Below are 26489 nucleotides of genomic sequence, written 5' to 3'. Positions count from 1 at the left end.
AAATGCATGGCAGTGGTTACGGCTCACCTGAGGTGTCTAGGATTCTGAGTATTTCCTTACCTGGACGACTGGCTCCTCACCGCCACCACCAGGCATCAACTAGTTTAATCCTGGGACCTCACTCTAAAATTGTGTTCCCAGTTAGGAATTACTATAAATTTAGACAAGTCTGCATTGTCACCGTCACAGCGTATTTCCTTTCTCGGAGCAGAATTAGACACCACCAGCTCCATGGTAAAACTGCCCCTGGAAAGAATAGTCACACTTCGGCAACAGGCATCAGACATTCTGGCACAAAACAAAGTACCTGCCTCTCATGTTTTAAAACTGCTAGGTACTATGGCAGTAACACTCATAGCAGTTCCTGCAGGGCGCATGCACATGAGAATACTTCAGTGGTTACTCTTCACCCAATGGTCTTACCAACAACTTCCAATGTCATTCTTGATAATCATTACAGATTCATGCAAAAAGGATCTACAATGGTGGTTGATCAGCCACCATGTAATAGTAGGTCGCCCATTTGTTCTTCCCCTGCCATCAGCCATGGTGACCATGGATGCTTCTCCGATGGGGGGGGGGCTTTTTCAGGGAAGAACAGCCCAAGGCACCTGGTCAGAGACAGAGTCCGAGTCACAATTGCACATCGATGTCCTGGAGATGAGAGCAGTACTTTTGGCATTGCAGTACTTCCAAGACTCTCTTCCTCTGGGAACGATTGCGATTCAGAACGACAACATGTCAGTAATCTGGTATATCAACAAGCAAGGAGGAACCAAGTCTTATCCCCTATGTCGAGAGGCCCTAAAAGTCAGACAGTGGGCTAGATCCAAGGGGAGCTTTCTGATAGCGAAGCACATCCCGGGGAAATCCACCGTGATCACAGGCAAACTAAGCAGAGATATTCTGATGGCACACGAGTGGTCCCTCAAAAACGAGGTAGTGGAAAGAATTTTCCGCAGATGGGGCAAGCCTTGTTGTGACCGGTTTGCATCCCCCATGAATGCCACGTTTGGCCCCTGGGACTTCTATATGCATTTCCACCCATTCCCCCGATTCCAAAATTTCTGCAGAAAGCCAAAGCCTTGGGAAGGACTGTAATTCTGATAGCCTTATTGGCCTTGACAGATTTGGTTCCCTTTCCTTCTACTCTACCAAATAGAGGAACCTTGGATTTTGGACCCAGTTCCAGATCTGCTGTCACATTCGTTAGGGGCTCTTCATCTTTCACTTTACTCCCTCAAATTGACAGCTTGGCTGCTCCGATTTCCCACATAGCCAGGTCCCACAACCTTTCCTCGGAAGTGCAGCATATCCTTGTATCATCACACAAGGCCTCAACCAGAAAGTTATACATCAGCAAGTGGAAGAGGTTCACTTTGTGGGCTTCTCAAAATAATAATGACCCGTATATCGTCCCAATTGCTAGCATATTCGAGTTCTTGACTAAACTTTTTAATGAAGGTGCTGCGGCAGCTACCATACGTGTACAATTGGCTGCAATTTCTAATTTTCACCTCTATTCAGAAGGCGCAAATCTTATGTCTCACAGGTCATTTAGAGCCTTCTTAAACGGAACCATACATCTTGGACCACCAGTTAGACAACCTTTCACTCCCCGGAACCTAAATTCTGTTCTATCTAGAATGATTCTTCCTCCTTTTGAGCCTGCATCTTCCTGCCAACTAAAATTTCTGTCTTGGAAAACCATTTTCTTGGTGGTGATTACATCAGCACGCAGGGTGTTTGAAATACAGGCGTTATCCATTAAACCCCCATACTTGATTTTTCACCCTGACAGAGTGTCACTCTGGACTAACCCATCTTTCCTTCCAACGGTATGTTCAGAGGCTAATTTAAATCAAACAATTGAACTACCAACTTTCTTCAGTAACCATTCCAACAAGTTGGAGTATACGTTGCATAAACTTGATGTACACAGACAACTCAGGTTCTGTTTGGATAGAACCAAAGAATTTAGAAAATCAGAACAACTTTTTGTCTTTCATTCAGATACCAATATCCTAGACCTGGTCATTACCAACATGGGAAATCAATGCTCCACACCTATGGTCACCCCCTCGTTGGTCAGGTCAGACCATAAGCTAATCACCCTTGACAACCACATTCCACCCCCACCCCACACCCCCAGTAAGGAAACCTCCGTAAAAAACTTCTCCAAAGCCAACTTCATGCTATTCAAGTCAGAAGTGACAAACTTCATGACGTCCATGCAGATGGGAACTGAAAGTTCGACTGCTGATCTTACACTAAGGCACTGTATGAGCACATCCACTCCTGCATGAATCGTGCCATCCCCAATAGAACCAAGATGCTCTCCTCCAAAAAAAGGAAGCAAATCTGGTGGTCCCTTGCCATAAACAAACTTTACAACAAAAGGAAGAAACTGTTGCAGAAAACAGGAAAATCCCAGGATGCAAAAAAAAACTCCCTTGCCAGCCTCAGTAAGAAGCTGAGATCCCTCATAAAATCCTCCAAAGCTAGTTACGAAAATAAAATTGCCAAAGATTCCAAAGACAATCACAAGGCATTCTATAGCTATGTCAAGAATCTAAATGGCAATGCTCAGATCTTCTCTGAGCTGCAACAGAATGGCATTAAATATACTGATCCCAAGGATATTGCCAATATCCTGGCAGATCGATTCAGTGCAAACTTCACCCCCCTCTCACCCCTCTAAAGGGCCCATCTCAATACCGAAAGATTGCCAAATTCCAGTAATAACGGCCACATAGGTAAAAAAACGCACTCTCCAAAGCTAAGAATACAGCATCCATGGGACCAGACTACATCCCAGGCTGTGTACTACATGAGCTACAAAATGAACTGGCACCTCACCTAAGAGTCATGTTTAATCATAGCCTCACCTTAGGCTTTGTGCCCAATGAGTGGCAGACAGCTACTGTTATCCCACTCCACAATTGGGGATCCACCTTGGATCCCGGGAACTACCGCCCAATCAGTTTGACGAGCCTGATCTGGAAGACTATGGAACGTATTATCATGGAACTTATAAACAAAGACATTGGCAACTTTCAAACACTGGACCTCACGCAGTTTATGTTTGTGAAGGGCCGATCTTGTCTCCTGAACCTGATTGACTTTTTCGAATCAATATCCAGAGCTGTGGACAAGGCTCTGGAATCGTAGATAAACTTACTAAGCTGGACATTAATCCCTACATAACTCGATGGGTTGCTAACTGGCTTACTGACAGAACCCACACTGTAAAAGTAGCCAACTCTAAATCCAACTCCAGACAAGTGGAGTACCTCAGGGTTCAAGTCCTGGGATTGCTCTTGTTTGGCATCTACTTCTCTGAAGTACAGGCCAACACTAAGGGACTCTGGCTAACAAAGTTCGCAGATGACTGCAAACTGGGAGCCATTATTGAATCCCCAAATGATGTGGATATTCTACAAAAGGGCCTTATAGAAACAGATGCTTGGTGCCAGAGCCATGGGCTCAAACTCAATGCCAAGAAATGTATAGTTATCCCCTTTGGGAAAAAAACATGTACCCGTGAATTACCACATAGGTGGCAGTACACTAAACACGGAAAGTGTAATAAGAAACTTGGGGACACAGGTGGACAGTGGTCTCACCTTTGATAACCACATCGCCACAACAGTCAGGAAATCCTTCTGTGTGGCACACCTCATCACTAAGGGCTTTTCATCCAGAAAAAAGGAGGTCATTGTCCCACTGTACTCATCCCTCATTAGACCCATTATAGAATACAATGCCCCATTTGTTATGTACCTCTCAAGACATCTGCAACAACTGGAAAGGCCGCAGAAATACCTCACTAAAAGAATCACAGGCCTAAAGCAGATGCCCTATGCTGACCATCTAAAAAAAAACTCCACCTATAGTCTGTCGCATATCGTCTACTCAGAGGCAATCTCTGCTTAACATACAAGGCCATGTCAAACCCAGAGCTGTTAGACATGCTACACTTAAAGAAATCCCAATCCCTCAGAGACTCGCACTCCAGGGATCTAAACCTTGTCATCACAATAAACAAAACATGCTGGAGGGATAGGTTCCTGACCCAGAGACTCCCCAGACTCTGGAATAGACTGCCCATACATGTCAAGCAGAGCGCCTCTTTGGCCCTCTTCAAAAGGAACCTTGATGATTGAATGGGAGATAGGAAATTCACCCCGGGGATCATGTCAGTTGCCCTGCTAGACAGGGGTCCAGGGAAGTAAATACTGTTAGAAGAAATAGCCAGGGAATTGTTATGGCTAGGCTTGTATAGGCCCTAGGGCCGATAGCCTAGTACCAACCTATGAACTATATAACATGCAGTATGTCATGTTTTATAAAAATACTGTTAAGGGCAAAAGTTATTTTACTTTAAAGTTACCACTTTTCTTCCTGTTGTCCTCTCCTTAATGTTCTTCCAAACATTAATGACATGAAATGGGGGCATATGCTTTGGAGTCCCCAGTAAGTTTAACACGGTCAGAAAAGTCCAATATTTCCAGGTTTTCTTGTTCAACCATATCTCATAAATGTGATTGATGCTTTGTAATCCCACATATATTCATTCATTTCTGAGTTGCTATTTTTTCCTGTTAATCTCCATCTCCCAGTTCCAGTTTCTTGTTCATTCCCAACGTATTTCTGGTTCATCTAGTCAACTCTTGTGCTTTTCTCTTCCTCTCAAGCACTTTTGTTTTGGAACATTGGAAAATGTTTCACTGGCATAGTTGCTCTATGAGCTTTGCTATCAAACGAATAAGAAGCAGAGTCCCCTTCTGTTTGATAGCTCACTTTTTGTTGGACAAACTTTTGTGTATTTCCTCCTTAGCATGTTCTGCATCAAATAATGACTTTGACCCTCCAGGAAAAGAATATTCTGAAGATAGCTAGATACAGCAGTTTGAATTTCATACCTGCCTGTCTACATTCCCTGATGAGTAATCATTTTCCACAAACACTCTGTCTCCAACTTTTAGTACTTTGCCCTTCTGCCACAGTTTTGTCAGAATTAACTCTTTCTGCTGGTAGGATTGCATCTTTACTCAGAGAGCTCTTGGCTGCTTTCTCATGGTCAGGTTTGGAGCATATAAACAATGTGCACTTTTAATGAACACCTGCTGCTGTGGAGCACCAGTCCAGTTGCTTACTTGTGCTTTCATAAACTTAATACAGTCTGATCTTTCTAGTTTCTCTGGTACAGCAGAAAATCTCAGTTTTTCTCCTATATGCCGTGTCCTCTAATTCTGCCATTTTTTGAAACATCTGTTCTTGAACAGTCTCATACTTAGCCAGCCTTTTCTTCATTTCAGCATCTGATTTTTGCAGTTTTATCATCTCATTTGAATATCTTTTTAAACCTTCTTCTATTTTTTACAGCCTTTTTTTGTTTGAGTTGATCTACTGCTTCAGTGTTTCATTTATTTTTGTCAGCTCTAAGCACATTTGACTTATTTTATCCTCTAGATTACTGGAAGTCATGTCTTATACCAGAGCTAGAGCATAAACTACTTTTTGCTGAACAGCTACAGGATTCTTCCCAGCCAGTGTTTTCTCCTCACCTTTTGTGGTTGATTTTCTGTCAGGTTCTCTAAATTTCTTCTTTGCTGGCATCCAGGCAGTGCACTTACTAGCCAGTAACTGAAATTTACCCCAAAAGACCATTTCACTGGCTCTTTTTTCTGAGTTTCTGTTCTCACTGGGAGAGATGAAATTAAGCTGTTACTCAATGTGCAGCCATCTTGGAAGTCCAGGAATACTGTCTTGATACAAATTATACTTCACAACATTGGTATGTTTGTAATACTTTTCTGATTCCTCCAAGCACTATGACAGCTTATAAAAAAAAGCAGGTTTCTAGTGCCAGTCAGAGCTGCAGTGTTACTTTCTACCTTCCCATTTGAACTCCCACACCAAGAATATTGCCTACCTAGTACAAAGGCTATATTTTACTGGCTACAGTTACCCTGAGGTCCAAAGAATAATAAACATAAGCAGTTGTAAAGCCTTCATTCGGGTATGAGGCCAGTGCAGAAACCTTTAGCTTGGTAACAATCAGTATTTGGAACCTGTTTCTTGCAAATGTGAAAAATGAAGTAAACTGTCTGCAGGGAATTGGACCAAGTGATGCTAGTCACTTATACTTAAATATAATTTGATTTAAGGGTAATGGTTGCATTCCTTATAGTCATCAGTGAATGTACTGATGTTGCACCAGTTTTAAAATCTCACTCTTGATATACCCCGAATTGTCAGTTATTGAATGAAACAATGGTGTTATATACAACTGTTAATTTAAAATCTTTCTACTGCTGTGCCTGTAACTGTTTGTTTAGCTATTCTCAAAGTTCCTGCCTCTTTTGCCACCCTAAACATAGTCTTTGCTTGTTTGTTTGTTAACCATTATTTGCTGTGTGTGTGTCATTTGATGACATTGTTACAAATGTTTGCTGTTAAGTATTCTATATTGATCACTCCTTTGTCCTGCATTGTAGCTGAAAAGTCCATGGATCAATTACCACTCTGATTAACAAACAGAAATTAAAGAATGATTCAGTCATTAATGAATGTACGACACTGACCTAGCAAGTGCATCATGAATTTTTACAGTGACCGTGGCTGCATTTTCCTTGCATTATATCAAAAGGCATTTACATTTTCTTTTATATTGATTGATTCTGGTGTTTGACATCCCCTAGCAATGCGCAATAGTGCTTAATTTGGATCTGTTGCAAGTGTTTCATACTCTAGGCATAACTGTGAACTGAGAAAAAATTGCAGTTAATCACTTCTAAGTCTGCTCAATTTCTGGGCTCTGCAACTCTGAACTATTTTTTATTTTTGCCGTAGGAAATAGGAAAACAATTTCAGACTGAAGGTATCTCTGCGCTCTGTGGTTCATGGCTTCTTGCATACTAGAGGTTCCATGTGGCTGACGTCTTATGTGAAGAACCCACTGGGTGCTCAACCACATTCCCCTTCTCAAAAGCGAATATATTGCCTGACTGAATGCAGTGAATCAACTCTGTCAACTTGTTCCAAGGGAAGAAGCTCTGTTCCTCATTAACCATCTCAATCTGTGTTATCACAGATGCCCTAGGTTCTAAATAGGAGCCTACTTTCATTCTTTTTAATTCAACCACCAGGAATCATCCATTGTTCTCGCACATGATTTCCAGGAAGATATGAGAAGTGTGATTAGTTTTCTAAGCCTTTCTCAATTTCATGTAGCTAACATAGGAGTTGATATAACCCAGCAATATGGCAATCATGCTATGTTGGAACATAAAGGAGGGTCACCGTATTCACAGCTATGCAGTGCTAGCTTAATGATTTGAGAGGGAGTCGTACATATGAACCTGGCTGAAGCTGTCCAGCTTCCTGGATATCTTATTTTGACAGAAATTAACAGAGCAGGAAAGTCTCAGTGTCCTATGAAGTCAAACTGGGACTAAGGCATTTTAGAATATAACCCAGAAGTAAGTTGTCTACAAACAGGGATATGTTTGAGTCAATTGAAGGATCATTTAGTGTAGTTCACCCTACCATTAGAACTTAAAACACTTTTTTGTTCATACACCTCTCATGCAGGTGTGGACTCCCTGTACCACCTATTATGACCAACTCTAAGGTTACCAAGCCTTTGGCTAAGTCATTAAATGAAAGCATTCAGACGTCCTGTTTAGTTGACTAGTCAGAACTAAAAGGTCTGTGAAAAATCAGGTCTTTTTGGACAGAGGAGTAGCCCAAGATAGATGTGCATCTCCAGAAAATGCACCATTTCACAGGTTTTATTCAGTAAAATTAGAGGAATATGCATGGTTATCAGATGATTTCTCCTTTCCATAAGATTAGGGTCTTCTGTATGTTTCTTTCCAGTCTTTAGAATCCGAAAGTGCTTCTGAAGGCAAGACAGGATAAAGCACATCTGAATGTCCTTTTGTTCATCTGTTGCAGTATTCTTTACATGAGGGAGTTATCTGCAGTAGGCGAACCAACGTCGGCCATTATACAAAAGTCTTTCACTACTGTAGGGTGCGTGGTACGTCACACATAGGCTGCTATCGTATGTTGGCCATAAAAGTGACGTATGCATGCACCAACCTCAGAACTTCTCTGCTGCCAGTCTGAGCACCACCTTCAAATGTTGGTCTGCTCACCGAGTCATTAACTGTGTTCCAGCATTTTCTCAGTTAAGTGCCCCACTGGGGAATTCTTGTTTCTTTTGCTACTGTTTTGTGGTAAGATTCATGTCATCCAAAAAAGGCAAATGCCAGTGTGGAAGACAAATTCCACATAAAGATAGCCGTTTCCATTGTTTGTTATGCCTTGAGCCTCCCCAAGACCACAAATCCTGTCCCATTTGCCAGACCTAGACCCTAATAAGAAGACTTTCCTCCCTAGTCATTTACTTAGAAAACCAGTGCCTAAGTTGCTAACTAAAACCACGATGGAGGGATCCTCGGGGCCTGAGGTCAAGTTGCTTATGAAGCGGAAGGCCAAAAAGCCAAAGCCTAAACCTTCTTCTGTGCCTCTTGCCACCAACATCTCTCCTGAGGTGGATGAGTGCCGGAAGATACTTATGGCCCCTGGTTCCGGTTCACAGGCCGAGCCCAATGTTGAGGCCACCTTGGATCCAAGTACAAGCATGTCCTCAGAGGCTGAGCAGGCATCCATCTCAGATGTACAGGGGGAGTCAAGGCTCATGATAATCAAAAGCTGTAAGGGGATACCTCAGATCCTTGTGTAGGAGGAAATTCACTGATATTATTGAATGTAGGCCTACATCCAGGCCTCCTACATTACATAGGGCAGACTTGTATCAAGAGAAAAAGGAGAAGTCTAAACACTTGTCCCCCCAAAGAAACCCCAGAACGATTGGCAGCAATTCACCCAAGGCCATTTTAAGGCACGTATGGCCCTTAAGCCCCCTCTAGGTGTGTCAGTCCCTGCCCCCTCCCCTTCCCTGCACTGCTTCCCCACATAAAGGGGTTAGGGAAGAGGTTTCATCAGAGGAAGAAGCCTCCTCAGAAGAGGAATATCTAGCCTATTCCTGACAGATCCCCTCCCCTTTGGACTATGCCTCCCTACAAGAGGACTCCAGTGGAACTGACTCGCCCTTGGAAGAACTCTCCTTTGGAGAGACTCTGTTCAAAATGAGGGATCATTGCAAATGGGAGACCACTCGGGTATCCGAAGTACAAAAGAGATACTATGACCATCTGCATGTGGAATCACCCAGCCCTTCAGCTATTCCTCCTGTGCTACTGGCCATTTTAGATGCCTTTGCCTCTGCCTCCCAGTCCCCTGACTCCCAGCCTTCTTCCCCTAAGAAGCCTGACCAATTTTACAAGGTACCCAAGGACTGCAGGTTCTTATTCAGATGCCCTGCAGTAGATCCCACAATTATTTCACTGGTTTCAGACAAACCATCCAAGTTACTGCCTTCAAACTCTCTCCTTCCTTCAGATAAGGACAGCAGAATCCTGGAAAGGCTGGGCAAAAAAGTGTACACTTCCACCACCCTGGCATTTAGAACCATTAACTACCAAACACACATGAGCAAATTTGCCTCAGAGCTTCTGTCCCAACTTTCTCAGGTCATCTCTGATTTGCCTGACAGAGAATAAGACCTTGGCTGCATCCTTGCTTGGAGCATCCTCACAAGTAGCCTGTCACTCCATCAAATGCAGCTGTGATACTGCAGAGGTTTCTGCCAGGACAACTGCCTTGGACTCTGTCTTAAGGAAATTCTCCTGGTTAAGACTCCAGCCACTACCAGAGGATATTAGATCTAAACTTATGGATGCCGCTTTGGACAAATCTGCATTGTTTGGCCTTGCAGCTGCTAACTTATTTAAATCTCTGTTGGAAAGAAACTTCAGGAATTGTAGCACATCTTTCTTTCTCCAGTGCCCAAATTTCAATGATATTATGATAAAACATATCTGATTCCTGTTGTTAAAAATCGACAAAGACGTTTGAGTGAGTCCCATTTCTTGCAAATATGAAAGCGATCACACAGACTGCTTTAGCTGCAAACTTTGTTGTTCATCATTATGATCACTGCTGCAGTAGCCTTTGCTAAATGAGTTATATTCTAATATGCTTATAACAGCCAGCTAGCTTCCTAAGCTTAAAGGCTTTTTCCATGTGCTCAAACCATAGTTAGCTTAAACGGAGCTGAATAAAAAAGTGTGCTGGACACCAAGACCCAGAGAGCTTTCCTACCACCAAAGAGCACTCTTCATGTGGGTTTTCGGGGATTGGCATTCACCTAACACTTTCAGTTGCTGGGCAAATAAGTTCCTTTTGGGGAAAAAACATTCTATATTTACATTTTATGACAAAAACTGAAACTGTTTTTTATTTATGCTGGAAAAAACTTCTTTTATTGATTATAGGTTCCTAATTGAATGCAAGACTAACTGCCATCCTGAAGGACCATTTTAAGCCTAGCCAGTATCCTGAGGGCAAAGTACTTTGTGTCTAAGTGGAGAAAACGTTAACCATTGTGCCAAACCTATCCAAAATCAAACCTTTTACTTTGTGTTTGTAAGGCAAAGACCTTAACCATTAGGCCAAACCCACCCAAGATTGTCTCATGACTTATAGTAACTTTTAATCCGGAGCATTACTTTTTACTTCTGTGGGAAAAAATTGCTTAAACTAGTTTAAAGTTACTTTTTCTCTGGTAAAAGTTGTGTTATTTTACTTTTGGAGATTGGGGGGGGGGGGTAAAGTGCTTATTACTGTGTTTTTAGGTGGAAAACATTACATGTTCATTGTACTGATCACTGCTGCAGTAGCCTAAGCTACATGGGTTATAGCTTGCTAAAGATATAAGACCTAGACAGCTTCCAAAGCTTCACGGCATGTTCTCATGCACCCAAACCATTAGGCAGCTAGAGCTGAGCTGTCTTAAAGACAGGCTTGGGCACCAGGCCCTTCAGAACTTTTCTGCTGCAGAAAAGTGTGTTCTTCTGCAGGCTTTTGAGGATCAGTGGTTGGCTTGTGCTGTTCCATTGCTGGACAGATAAGTTCTCTTTAGGGAAGAAACTTCTACCTTTAATATTTATTGTGTAAATTTACTTTCCTGGTTTGGAAAGTTGTTTTTTGACTAGGAGTTTGTTTTAACTGACTGTCTTTTTTCCTGCCAGTTTAAAAGTTAAAAAACATTCTAAAACCTTTTTCTTAGCTTTTGGGGCTAGCAAACTGTATTAAAGTACTTTTTACTGTGTTTTTACTGGTAAATAGTCATTTTTGGAACCACCCCCCCACCAGTGCTGTTAGCATTGGAGGATGTGTTTGTCCAAGCTTGCAGCCTGCTGGTCTTAAGAAGGCAGGTAATTTCAGACAAGTGGGTCCTGAAGACTATTCATCAAATTTACAGGTGATAGTGGGAAGAAATTCCTCCCTTCTAGTGAGTTATTCCTTATCCACCAGACCAAACTTCTCTGTTTCTCCTGTCCTACAACACATGTTGTCTCAGAGAGTAATAGAGCTAGTTCCTCATTTTAATTTGGGAAAGGCTTTTTTATTCAAGGATATTTTTGGTGCTGAAGAGGAAAGATGATGTCTAGAGACCAGCTCTGGATCTTTCTTTCCTAAACCAATTCACTTCACAAATTGTTTTCCATTATTCCTCATTTAAGTTTTCTATCAACAACTTAAGGCCTTGTATGTCTGCAGCACAGTATCAGTTCTCCGTCTTCCCTTTGGATTAGCCACTGCACCAAGTGTGTTCACAAAGTGTCTAACTCCAGGTATAGCTCATTGCAGACTACAGCGTATCTGCATTTTCCATATTTAGGTAATTTGTTTATCTTTACAGAGTCTTCTTCAAAGTGCCAGGAATCTCTGTCTCTTGGCTGAGAGATCTCTTACACAAGCTGAGATTCCAAGAGAACATTCAAAAGTGTTTTTTTGATTCCATCACACAAGATTGTGTTCTTGGGGTGTTTGATAGACACCTCAGTTCAAAGATTTTTTTTCTACCACAGGAAAAAATAGATCTATATCTAGAGCTTTTTTAAACAAATTTTTACTCCGATATTAGTCTCTGTAAGGGAATACCTCAGAGTTTTGGTCTTACGGCATCTATGTTTCTCATGCTATCCCTGGCAAGACTCTACATGAGAAAGAAGCAATGGTATCTGAAGTCTCTTTGGTCCCAGCACTAACACCCATTATCTTTTTAAATTCCAGTTCTGGGATTTGTCAGAGGAGACAGCAACTATCCCTAAATTGAGGACCCCCCCCATGAAAGCAGTCAGTCACCACAGATGTTTCAGACTGTGCTTGGGGTGCCCTGTCAGGAGAGAGTAAAATACAGGATAGTTGGTTCAAAAGGGACATATGCAAGCACATAACTATAAAGTAGATGCTTGCTCTAAACAAGGCACCCGGCTCTCTAAATCATCTTTGGTCCTGTGTACCTCTTCAAGTTGTTACAGACAATACCACAGTTAAGTGGTATGTCAACGAGCAAGGGGGAACTAGGTCTTACCCCCTAGACAGACTAGCCGTTTTAGCTTGGGATATAGCTTTACAACACAATCTCTTTCTACAGGCATCCTACATTCTGTCAGTGCAAAATGGTGTTGAAGACGAGCCAAACAGAACAAAGTCAGACCCTCTCAAATGGAAACTAGATTGGGGTCTTGCAAGATTTGATCCATCTGTGGATAGTTCCTCAAGCAGACTTCTTAGCATCTCTGAACAATCAGCTGTCAAAATTCTAGTCCTTTACTCCATGACTCCATGCAAGAAGGCCTGTAAGACAGATGCCTTTTCCTTTCCTTTTGTTTGACTTGAATGTTCCCTTATGCTATTCCACTGATACCCAGAGTACTTTTGAAGGTTAAGAAGGAATCTCCAAAGATAATTTGGTGACTCCCATCTGGCCCAGGCAACAGTGGTTCTCCCTTCTTTTAGAAGTGGCCAGAGGCAATTGCCACAAGTTCCCTCACAGAATGGATCTGCTTACACAAGAACTGAGGTGTTTGATACATCCCAATCCAAACAACTTAAACTGACTGTTTGAATGATACTGTCTTAATTCCTTTTAGGCACATATTTTCTGAGGATATACAGCAGGTATTAATGGACGCAAGAAACCTTGCTACTAGAAAATTATGTATTAGTAAATGAAAAAGGTTCTGTTGTTGGTGCCAAGACAGGAACCAGCACCCTTTTTAGTTTCTCTGATTCTACATTTCCTGCATGAGTTACTCTCCTCTGGTAGGTTATACTCCTCTATCAAAGTTCATTTGTCAGCCATTTCAGCATGTCTGCCAATAGATTTCTGAAAGGGTATTGCATACTAAGCCTTCTAGAAAATAAGTGTCTTCTCCCTAGGATCTTAATTTTTGTATTGGAAAAACTAACTGTTGCTCCATTTGAACCAGCTCATCAGGTTGACTTGAGGTCCCTGACATGGAAAACAGTGTTACTCATTGTTCTGACTTCTGCAAGAAGAATATCTGACTTTCAAGCTTTTTCGGTGGGTCAGTCTTATCTCATTTTCCAGAAAGACCGTTTTCCTTGAGATTGAATCCTTCAGTTATGCCTTTAGTGGTATCTGAGTTTGCTTTGAGCCAAGATATCTCTCTCCATCTTTTTCCAGAATGTAAAAATGAGGGAGAAAGGATGCTGTATAGCCTGGATGCCCAGAGACCTCTCTGGTACTATCTCAACAGAACAAAATCTTTCAGGAACTCTGATCATTTGTTCATTTCTTGTGAAGGCAAATAAAAAGGACAGTCTGTTTCAAAGCAGGCTATTTCCAAATGGTGGTCTCATGCTATTAAATTTTGTTATACCGACCACAACAAGTCAACTCCAGACAGAGTCTAGGCTCATTCTTTCAAGGCCTTGGCTTTGTCTGCAGCTTTTTGGAAAGGGTTAACACTGTAAACTGGATTCCATCTCCAGGTGCAGGACAGGGTTTCTAGGACCATTCTCCAGGGGCTATTGGTCCTCATCCTTCTTACTTTGTCAGTTTAATCTATGGTAATCTATTCATATAGCTAAGGCTACTCCAGCAGTGATCATAATGATGAAATTAGTATACAGTTGGGTAAGAAAACCTACCATAACAGTAGATATTCGAAAGAACACTGCTGCAGTATGGTGTTTTAAGAAAGTTGTTATGGCAAAAAGAGTGGGAATGAATAAGTGCATATGAAAATATAGCAGAAAGAAGTGTTAAAATATTGTGGTAATGAAAAGTGTGAATAAATAGTAAGTGTAAATAACATGTGAAGGTTTATGTGATAAAGCTCTCCTACTCTATCTCTTTCTTCAATAAGTACCATGAGATCTTATATATCCACTTGAGCTACCACTCACTCGGGTAGATGAGACTTCATTTTAATCCTCTTCTGAATCGAGGCACAGTTGGGAATGCAGAGCCTCTCCATTATGCTGTACTACAGAGTCTGTACTGGAAAATGAATCCTAGCACTGACTTTGGGAATAGAACCTGCATGCTTTCTGATATTTTCAACATCCGAGGCAATTGTACTACCTCTTGAGCCACTGACATTGATTTTGGTAGACATTTGTTGATTTATTTTATTTTTTCTGGAAGGCTTTGCCTCCGACAGCTGTTGCATCTTCCAAAACTAAAGGGTGTTTCTAAAACATACATTTTATGCCTATGGGGGTACCTGGGAGAACATTGAAGCAACCTGCTCAGTTCCTTCTGTCTGTTTTACAGAACAAGAGATACAGAAATAGGATTTTGCATATTTTGGATAGTCAACCTGTAGATTGCCTTTACAGGTAAGTTAGATAGACCATATACAGATACTTAGAGAATTATATTTCTTTTTCTATGACAAATATGGAATAACTTTACAACAGTTGTTGAGGGCCTACTTCACCACAGCAGCAGCAGCCTACTTCACAAATGTTTGTTTTCAAACAAGCTCTGTCTGAGGCTGCCAGGATTGCCTCCACATTCATCAGATGTTGCAAGTCGGTTGTCAGCTTCAGCACAGGAGAGCATTTGCAAGGACTGTCTTAAGTGGACTACCTTTTGACATTCTTCTACCTCCCAGGCTCCAGGAGGTAACTGCTTTGGTATTCTACCCATATATTTTTACTTATTGTTGAAATAATTCCTTTTGAACTAAAATTGCACAGGTGAGTCAGTACACATTTGAGATAGTATTTCAGCAGTTGCACTACCCCTCCCCCATGTAAACTTCTAGATTGCGGCGTGGCGCCCGCAAGGAAGCTGTTAAAGTGCCCCCGCGTCCACTCTTTAATTACTCAGCCCGAATATAAAGCTGGACTTCACAAGCCTAAGTACCCGTTGGCTTGCCTTTGTCAGCCTCAGCCGATGTCAGAAAAAGTGTGGGAATGTTAGGCCTCACCCGAAACAAATTTCTCATGCGCTGCCTTGTTCTTACCCAGCCCACTTGTTTAGGCCTGGCGTCGGCCAGTATTGCAATATCAGGCCTGTGCTTCTTGGTTCCGGCGGCGGCGTCGTGATTTTTAACTGATTTGTTTTCCGTTTAAAAGCGCTGTACAATATGCGTCCGGAACTCTGAGGTCCCAATCTCCCTGTACCCCCAAAGATAAAGACAAACACTTGAAACCGGTATTAAGTTTCGGCTGAAGGTCTGGTTAAGGCCACGCTGATGTAAACTCGGCGAAACGAGAAAACTGATTTCCTGACTGCTCGGCCTATCATACTTGATGCCCTGCTCTCATTCGAATCACTCTACTAACATACCCACTCCAGGTCGACTTGCCACCCCCTTATCGTTGGCTCTTCCCCAGCTAGCAAACCGCTAGGCCTGTTGCAGCTGCTAAGCCTAAAGCCAGCCTCACTTCTAAAGAAGTGCCAGGAGCTAAAGCAGTGGCTGCTACTAAAACTCATTCTCAAAAACCTCTACAGGTTGCCCTCTGCGGCAGAAGAATGCTTACTCTTAATTAGATTTTATTCTGGCAATTCAGCTGGCCCAACAGACCAGCCTGAGCAGCTAGAGGCCAGCCCCTAGAGCCCTGATGATAGAGCCCCTTCAGCACAGAGCGACATAACCACCAGTAGCGAATCATTCACGCCTGATTTCCTCTGACTCTGCCAGAAGAATTAATTTCAGCTGCTTCACATTGAAGAATCCATTCCAGAAAAAGACCCCCACAAGAAGGAAGCCAGTTCCAGAACCAGCAGCCATTTTTTTCAGGCTCCCAATGCTTAGTTGGACTTTTTCAGGCTCCTTTCAACCACTTAGGTTTTTCTGCACCTTCTTTCTGCAGGTCCATCTGCCAGGCTCCTCTTCTTTCTGTGGTGGGCTCCAAACTTTCAATGATGTAGCCCCCCTGCAAACCAGATCAGATTTTACAGGGTGCAACCATCACAGATTTTACAGGGTGCCAGACCTCATCACCACCTCCCAAATATCCCAGGGTCCCAAGGCAGTAGCCGCCACCATAGCTAGGCACCTATTCCTTCTCTCAGAGCAAAAAGGCTTATTTCTGAAGGGAAGCAAGTACATTATTAGACAGATACTCTCTCTAGTCTAGTTTTCTAAGTTTCTTTTTTAGAGAGATACCAACAAGATTTTCACATGATACAGAACCAGTAAAACCCGCTTGATGATGAATCTCTTGAAATAAAAACTGATGAATCTCTTGTAAGATAACACAGGTTATTAGGGTAACCATTCAGCAACAGTAAGTGATGCACTTCCTTGCTTCTTAGATCAGCCATGACTGGCACAGTGGATAAGAAGGCATGCATGGCTTGATAGAAGGCTTTTATGGATCATGTTAAAGCAAGTATACTAGATGCTCCTATGGATAAGACAGTGCTCTGGGGATAACCTGCCAGCAGGTGGTGAAAAGAAAGCTGGTTAAGAAGAAAAATGGAAGAAAGTTAAAGATTCCCTTTTGCAGGTTCCATTTCTTGCAAGCAAGCAGAACAAGGTTGCTTAGGAGCTGGCCCCACAAAAGTTAGAAGGTTCCTGAAGAGCAAGATCAGAAGGGGGCAGAAACACAGGTTCAGGAGGTGAAAACCAATCAGAGGGAGGTGCAACAGAGGGCGACAACACTTAACTAAACCAGCACACTTCACAGCAACTGTCACCTTCACAATTACTCTAACCTGACTTCACAGGGAAAAAAGCCTACCAGGAAAGTAATAGCAGCTCCCAAATCAAAAAGCACTATATATTTTCAAAAAGAAACACTTTATAAACAAAACAAGGATAGATAATCACCATAGATCAACACCCACACTCCCACTTCAACAAAATGCCAAACAAATCTAAAGAGGCTCTACAACAGAATCAAAACACGAGGCTCTGCAAGGAATAATGCAGTGTACCAACAAAAGAGCTAGGTTGCAAGTGCCAATCAAGGAGACAAGGAGTTCTACTCCAAGAAAAAAGAAAAGTTCCAAGACCAAAAAAGTCAAAGTAAAAACCTAAATACACAAGCCTTAAATACAAACATCATTGTCCCAAAAACCAAAATGCTGACCAACATGCAATGCAAGGAGTGTTGCTATTGCTGGTAATGTCTAGTGGTATACCCTCTGCACCACCCCCCCTATCTCGCGATCTGTTTCAGATAATCCCTCACACTTTTCTCAGATTTCTTTAGTATATCAAGCACTATCAATGCAGGGGCTTAATTTTGCTTATCTACTGGCATCAGTAAAATGCCAATGCCAGGCCCATTGAAGACTGCCATAACCCAAATACACTCAAACAAATTTACCCATAGACAAATAACAACAGGGCTACACAGGACAACAAAAACAAACAGGTTTACAAAGGGTCATCTACTGCGTACTCACACTGGATACACATCAATCTACAAACGCCAAGGCTGATAATTATCCCAAACCAAGACAAACAAAAGGCTGAATTGACAACCCAAAACAAATGGCATTCCTAACTGCAGAAACAAAAGAGGAACTCTTTTCTGCTCCCTCTTTGCCAAGTGAACAAGTTAAAGCAAAACAAGGTACTGCAGCCCTTCATGTCATCATGGCATTGGAAGCTCCACTGCCCAAACTTGCCAGACTACTAGTCTTAAAAAACTACATATGAAAACTACAGTGAGGTTTAACAAACAATAGCCTCCCAACACAGTCACAACCACAAACATTCATATTACTAAACAGGAGTTCCTATGTGGAGTTCCCATGGGTACAGGAAGGCATGCCAGACCTAAGTCAGACCACCACAAGCCAGACATTCACACAGCCAGACAGACACAGGAGGCGGGGCCACATGCTGGACAAATTGCACAATATATGCCAACAGGATCAACAATCCACCTGTGGACACAAAAGAAGCTAAACCTGGCAATCAGCCTAAAAAAGAAATGCTGGCAGTAATTCTGGATGAGGGCCATGTTCAGACCATTTTCTCAAACAGCCACATCATTCATCACCAGCACAACACCACAGTCTGCACTCCAGCTTTCAAGCAAGGAGGCACTGAACATACCCTATGCAGAATGACTTTCAAATACAGGAAGAAGGCAACACGGGAAGATCAATATTCTAGCAGACATATTAAGCAGAACCACATCGGACATTAATGACATATTAAAGCACCGGACATTGGATAGACACTCATGGATCATGGAAATGACAAATTCAAGACCATCTCAGACCTATTTGCATCACCTCATTCAAAAATTTGCAAAACTGGGAATCGCAGCTGGAAAAATGGCACCGGGGATTCGGCCACCTTCATGGAAAGTGAGGCCTGCTCTTAGCCTTCAGCTGGAAAGGCCACAATCATATATGCATTCATTAAAAAATAAAGGACAAAAACCCAAACCCAAGGATGAAGGCTCCATACTGCTAATACAAGCACTGGTACCCACTGCTGAGGGCATGTCTCTATGAACAATATATGAGGAGCATGTCTCAGAACAGATGCTAACTCACTCAGCAACAAGCTGATCATCATATAGAACCAAACCAGCATCTGGACTGACTGACTGCAACAGTTAAAACCAGAACCCAGGAACATCACATAGCAACAGCTGGCAGAACTTTAGCAAATACAGTTAAAGGAAACTTATTGAAGAAGGAATGCCTAAAATAGTTGGGAACTTGGAGTACTGAAAGAAAGGAAAGAGAAATTTGGGCCTAAAACATAGATATATGTGTGTCAAGAGTAGATCAGCCTAACATTTTCATTCTCAAGGCGAATGCATTCATTCATCATACACTACTCAGCTTTCAGCATAACAGCATCAGCTAGACCTTTTTTTTTCAGCTCACATCCAGTTCCTTTTAAGAGATAATTGCTCAGGCAAAACCTCAAGAGGAAGACTTTGCCTAGCTTGGGACTTAAACTTGTAGAAGCAAGCTTGGACACTATCACCCTTGAACCAGCAGCAACAGCAGACCTACTGCACCATGGAAAAAAAACTTTCCTCTACTGGGCAACTTCTAGGCTGAGAGCAGCAGTTCTACCACTTCTAATGGGGCAGTGCAACCTCCTTCTAATCTTCCACCAAGAGAGAGTGTCCATGAGGACTAATCTACATTTATGCCTCTAAGGTGTATCCTACATTTATGCCTAGGTGCCATCCAGACCACTTCCTTCTTTTCCCATCCCCAAAAACAGAGGGGAACCATACTTGCATAGGCGAAGAATACTGCATCGCAACCTACTTACATGACAGAAAAATAGCAGAAAAAGGACAGACCAACTTTTTTTACTAGCTGACGCAACAGGAAGGGAAATGCAGCAATCCAAACACAGAAAGCAATTTCATGGAAATTGCATACAAATTTGTTACTTATTCCTTCCATGGAAAACCAATTCCACAGAACATAAGACCTCATTCTAACAGGGCACCAGCCACTACCACAGCCTTCTAGGATGAACCAGCCACCTATTTATTTATGGCTGCCAAAGACTTTTCGCTCCTAACAATTGCACCTCCACTGCTACAACTTACAACTATTCTTATTTTGCTATTCCAGTGCTGTAAGGGTTTGCCTGATCTGCAGGCAAGGGATCCTAAACACACTCCTATCTGGTTTTCCTCTCTACCCTCTACCTAGTTAGCAGGACTGGCGAATTGTTATGACTGCAGATGCATGTATGACATAGTACAGTACAGTTTTGTACCTACATGTAATGTATCCGCATGGATGGTGCATCTCTGACCCTCCCCCTACCCTCCTCACCCTCCTGTATTTTACTCCCTCCCAGCAGCCTCTGTGGGCCTGGTTTATGGTGTATTTGTTTGTATTTGTTTGCATATATGTACATACTATTTTATTTGTGTTTACTTTTTTCTTTGGATGGCATCTATCCAATCTTTCCACCTCCAGGAGGGCTACTGGCATCTGGGGCAAACTGCAAACTGGAAGGGAAATGCGTCGATGCCTACCTTTATACCGACCAACAGAGATGACGGTTAAAAGTGATATCATCAGTCAGCGAAGACCTCCCGGAATCCGGAACGACTGAAGCTGAGCCTGACGACAGGACAACCCAGTTGTTATGACTGCAGATGCTATCCAGTTCGGACATCTACATTTATGGTAGGTACAAAACTGTACTTTATGCTATTTTACATATTTGTAAATTTACAGTTCAGATGTGGTTGCCTTTGTATACAGTTCTCAGTTTATTTATGCACAACCCACAAGTGTAGAAAATACTTGTGTGGGAGACCTCCTTATGAGCTGAAGTATATGTTCCATGTTAGAAGAACTGAAGAAGATCAGGCCAGTGCCATCTTTGAATTAATGTAGCAGGATTGATGCCAGTGCCTCTAGTAGATTAATAAAACCTTGAGTCACTGTTATATTTGGGAAAACTGCCATGTATAAAGGACAGAGGAAGATTAGAATGCCTACATGTTTTTACTAACTGTTGAAGTACTTCAGTCTGAATATCTACTTCTAAGGTAAGTACTCACTCATTTGTGCTTTCTCATATTTCAGAATGTTAGTTTCTTTTTTCCACAGTCTGTCCCAGAACTGTTCTTTCCGTGCTTGTTTCTTATTTCCTGAAGTTTTCTCCAGATTCATCTTCGTACCTTGCGTACTAAACATCCACAATAATTCCTCGTCTGTTTGCGCTTTCTTATTTTGTGGTCACTGTCCTTACCTGCCAGTTCCTCCTAGTTACCTTATTTTTAGTACTTGTGCTTGGCAGTTCATGGCTGTGCATGTTAATTGGATATATATTCTTCTGGGTAGTGTCTGTAACTTTTGTTCAGAATCTGTGCTGATAAACTTGGGTCTTCTACATGTTTAGCAAATTTCTTGTGTGTTATAATTTAACTTTCAGACCCACTTTTTCTGCTTATTCAACAATTAGTGTCTAAATGGATACTCTTATTATACAGTTGCCCAAGTACAAGTATTATAAAAAGTACTAAAGCAGAAATGTAATGTGTTTTTTTTTTCACCTCACAGGTACTTCATTGGGACATCAGTGTCAACATTTTCCTTCAGAATCCATGAAGAGAGAGAAATTTTGGGATTTCATCCCAAAACCACTTATAATCGATTTTGTGGCAAGAAAGAAAAAAACTGTGAACAGCCAACACACTGGAAAATTGTTTACTGACCACCCCACAACAGAATCCACTGCACAGATGCTTCAATTAGCTCTTTTTCTGGACAGTCATTTTATAGGTTGCACATACCTCTGAATGACGTCTAAGAACTTGATGCACAAGAGTGCAGCTGCTGTAAGAGCAGAGTTGTGCCATGTCCATGGGGACATTGCTGACATTGTCTAGAGGCTGTTGCCTTTATAATGATTGTAGTTTGTCACTGGGAGTGATATTTGTTCAAGGCTGACATATTGTCATAGTATTAAGGGCACTGTTCACTTAACAGTTATAGGAAAGAAGGACAGGGTGCGATTCATGAGCCTCTTATGCCTGACTAAATCCTCTTGCTTTGTGCTTATGCCAGAGGTGACAGATGTCCTTGACAATCCCTGTTTTGAGAGTCTGTCCCTTTCCCTGGGTGCACACCTCTGCTTCCTGTGGTATACAGCCCCTTTGTTTCAGGAAGTCTGACAATACTCAGCCCTTTTCCAGCTATCACATACACATGCACACACCAGCAATAGGTAGCTTTTACCCCACATACCCTCTTTACCTGTTGGCAGCGACTGGTACTCGTTACTACATACATACACACTGATAATCTGCTCACTGTAGTGGTATTTGGCACTGTCATCTTTCCCAGCCCACCCAAGTAGCAATTGGTGCTCTCTCCCAGTCCTGACAGTTGGTGGACTCCCACAGATCCTCAGAACATTCCACAACTGACTGGAGTATTCTTCTTCCTCCTCACTTTACCTGTTAGTGTTTGGAATACACTGCCTATTTCTACCTGGTGTATCAGCATTTGGAGAGCCACTCCATACTCCTTCTCCTCTGGTCAGCAGTCTTTATCCATTGCCCTGTTCCCTTTTTGCAGAATGACCTTAGTCGTCTTCCATACAGCTTGTCATTAACAGAGACACTCCCTTATCTCCCCATCTAGCATGTCTACCGTGTACCTTTTTACCGTCCCAGTGACTGTGGGAGATCTGACTTCCTTTACCCATCCTGTGATTATTGGAAACTTGTTTCATCCCACCCCTTGCATCCTGCAAGCTGTCAAGACTTCTCTTCCATCTTAATTGGTTGACATATTTGGAAAGTTATTGCTTCATCACCCTGATCCCCGACCTTCTGGGTCTCTGCCCTCTGCAGTTCTTGGTGCACCAGACATCAAAACTACAATAGTAATAGGCTACTGATGCACATCATTTTATTTAGGAATAGCACTTTTGGGCATTGACTACCTCAGTATAAAATGGCAGCCATTGAGCTAAGTATTGCAGTGTAATAACCCAGTCTTTATAAATCTGCTTATTGGGTTATAAAATCTGTACTGCTGCAGGTAGTAGGGGGATGTCTGTCTGCTTTTGGTAGAGGACTGAATATTGGTAATAATCCCCCATTTCTGTCTTTCCAATAAATTACAACCCATGGACATTATCCTGAGGAAGGACATCCATTGGCCCCATTTTATGTTGCAGTGAATGTTTTCTCTCTGTCTCTCTGAAACCTCCTGTTGGCTGTCTAAAGATGTCAGTCACTGCTTCAGGGAGTGGGAGCACAACCAAACACTTAATGAATCCACCTTTTGGTATGTTAGGTCTGTACTTCTTTTTTGAAGTTAGGAAGGTTAGTAGAAGAGTGTTTTGATACTTTGGTAATTGCTTGGATATCACTGTTTTGGGCACATCAGCACTCACAAAAAAAAAAAAATATATATATATATATATATATATATATATATATATATAATTTTTTTGCATTGTGAACTGTAGTTTTTGATAGAGTAATTTCAGTTACAAAGAGCAATGCACAGAAATGATTTCTTCTTTGTGACTCCTAGAGCAACATCTTTGTCATGCTGTCAGTATTTTTCTCAGAGCCTAGCTTTGACAGCTATGCAGCCCTGTTGTAGCACAACCAAAGCATTGAGAATGGCCACATTTCCTGATAGTTCTACAGGCAAGCTGTAAAGTGCAAACGTTATGTAATATATTCCTTTTTAAGTATTTTTTATTTGTTAACTAGCTAATTGAAGTGGTCATTCTCAGATGATTTTCATCCAGGATTCTTGCGACAAGAGCAATTGGAACTGCAATCAAGCTGAGTAGCCAGTCAAACAGCTTACACACTATATGAAAGTTTGTAGTAACCGGTTGATTAGCATATTTAGGAGAGATGGAAGAAACTGGAATACCTCAAGAAAGCATACACACACACAGATAAGGCTAGAATCTGCAAACAATGGACAGATGGTGACTGGAGGTCAGACTTGAACTGTGGACCCTTAAATGGAAGTGTGATGTAGCAGGATTAGATCACTAAGCCACCATACTGGCCAAACCGATTTCTTGTGGAGAGAAAAAAACTTTAATGTTCAGTAGTTTCTATTAGATTGTACAGCATTTTACTTTTGCGATACTTAAAATATAGTTTTATAGTAAAATAGTTTGTAGTAACCGGTTGATTAGCATATTTAGGAGAGATGGAAGAAACTGGAATACCTCAAGAAAGCATACACACACACACAGATAAGGCTAGAATCTGCAAACAATGGACAGATGGTGACTGGAGGTCAGACTTGAACTGTGGACCCTTAAATGGAAGTGTGATGTAGCAGGATTAGATCACTAAGCCACCATACTGGCCAAACCGATTTCTTGTGGAGAGAAAAAAACTTTAATGTTCAGTAGTTTCTATTAGATTGTACAGCATTTTACTTTTGCGATACTTAAAATATAAAGTTACAGTTGCCAGCCTTGTTGGCAAAGAGTGATGCAGTCCTGACTTTTGCACAACTGACGAAGGTTCAGCTAGCAGTCATGGGAGGCAGGAAGTAAGTGGGAGAAGGGGGTCAATGTTAGTCTCACTGACTTTGTGGTGAGAAGAGAAAGAGGGGTCGCAGGTTGGCCCATGAAGGAGGACTGGAACAACCATACTTTCTGTTATACAGTGTTCCTGTAGATTGATTATTAAGCATGTGTAAACTCATGCATATGCAACTCATGACAGTCTGATGTGAAAGGTGATTGCTGTAAGAGGGAGGGACTGAAGTACATATACCAAAAAAATCCCCAACCATCATAGTGCATGACAGCACCACTATCAGTACTTGACTTTTGCCTCTCTGGGGAAAAATGGGTTGTCGGCAATTGACTGTGGGAAGAACAGATGGGTCAGTGCAGTTTGCAACAACTTATGTATCTGCATCTTCAATGTTAGAATTGCTTGTTCACGTTACCCATATCCTTCCTTGCTACATGCTCTACCTTCAAGTCTCCATTACCACGTAACCTTACGGTGTTGTACTTATCTGCCATTTCTCTGGATAATAAAATCAACCCTGTACTATTTGGCAACAAGGTATGTCCTTCCTTCATCTGAATGCAATAGACAAGCTTTATGTGGCTTAAAGACCTCATACTGAAACATTGCAAAGCCATCTCTTTCTTTGATTACCATTTTGTGTTTTTTCTGGCTGTCATTGAGATGCTAATATTAAAAAAAAAATAAATACAAAGGAATGATATGAAAGTATAAAATAATGCTAAAGACAGATTTTGAATTTGTAAAATGTTCTTGGGCCTGGTTAATATGACAAGCAACAGAAGAGAAAGAAATATGTCTAGTTGCAATAATTAAATTATGGGCTGGTTGTTTGTGATGCTGCTGACTTGAGCTTGACTCGTGACCCAGTCAAGGGAAAGAAAATGAGGTGTGGCCCGCTTGACCATTTTTTGAGGAACAGCATAAAGTAGACCACTTTTAGATCAGACTGCAATGAATTTGTGGTTGACTTAGCAGAATACAGTTTAAATGGGGCATCTAAGAGGTGCAAGCACATGGATGCTGTTTCTGCAATAGATTACACTCATGTTTGAAGTGATCTGAAAGTTAGACTAGAAAGACAGAAGTATAAATCCATGTCTATTCTAGCATTAACCATACCAGTATGGAAAAAAGTTATCAAGAGAATGGGATGTTACATTAACACCCCTCACTTTTTATTAGATTGAATATAAGGGACCTTGATAGTATTAAAGTACCTGAAGTGGTATTAGCAGAATTGATCATAACTCAGGAGTATATTGTTACTATTTTAAAGTGTAGTTTTTCTGAAGAAAAACTTTATTTTTATTTTTTTTTTTTATGATAAATGCAGGAGTATACTATATTGTTTTAACCTGTTTCACTACATTATCATTGCTTAGAAAGGCAGTATTATGTTGCATTTATTAAACAATTAAATACAGTGTTTTATAGCATACTTTTTGCCTGTTTTGAGATCATTTGTATCTGTTTGTTAAAATAAATATCAGAAATAATTTTTTTACATGATTTTTCTTTACTTTTTTCCAAAACGATTTCTATAAACTAACTTTTATTGCGCCGATTATGTAACTTGCTTAAGCTGCTGGTTAGAATTACGTACCAGCTGGTTTAAGAGATGCAAGTGGCATGGCTTTCTGTACTTTCCTGCCTGGGATTTTATTTATTTATTTTTTATACTTCTTAAACTTGGTGAGTGAGCTAGTCTTTTGACATTTTTAGCCACAACGTGGCTATAAGCATACAGAGCCTTCCTCCAAAGAAGAGTAACATTGTAGGAACATCAGATTTTGTAGTAACCTCAGTCTGTACATGAGAACATTTTAGTTTTTATATACTTATGTATATATTAAAGGCCATGGCTAATTCCCCATTTCCATGTAATTCAGACTTGCTCATTTATTATTAATTGCATATGGCTGAGAGCATGTTGAGAGCAGTTGTTTTTGATTCGGAATCCCATAGTAAGCCTGTTTATAGATGGGTCTTACACCAAAGTAAGTCATTTACTCCAAGAGCAGGTCTTTTGGAATCTGGGGAGACTTGCACTAAGAGCAACTTGTTTGGAATATGGCCAATATTAT

At 41.4% G+C, this 26489-nt stretch overlaps 1 protein-coding gene across 2 annotated transcripts in view; it reads left to right on the top strand.

Moving 5' to 3' along the window:
- POFUT2 (protein O-fucosyltransferase 2) overlaps window positions 1–24053 on the top strand; it is a 323653-nt gene extending 299600 nt beyond the window's left edge. For both annotated transcript variants that reach the window (XM_044075990.1, XM_044075987.1), the window contains one exon: window positions 21431–24053. In XM_044075990.1, coding sequence (XP_043931925.1) covers window positions 21431–21669 — 239 coding nt within the window. In that variant the 3' untranslated portion in view covers window positions 21670–24053. The remainder of the gene's footprint in view (window positions 1–21430) is intronic.
- The last annotated feature ends 2436 nt before the right edge of the window (window positions 24054–26489 follow it).

The sequence above is a fragment of the Protopterus annectens genome, chromosome 6.part1, assembly GCF_019279795.1.
Source record: "Protopterus annectens isolate FY-2018-M chromosome 6.part1, PAN1.0, whole genome shotgun sequence".
NCBI lineage: Eukaryota > Metazoa > Chordata > Ceratodontiformes > Protopteridae > Protopterus > Protopterus annectens.
This window is presented reverse-complemented; position numbering and strand designations above follow the sequence as displayed.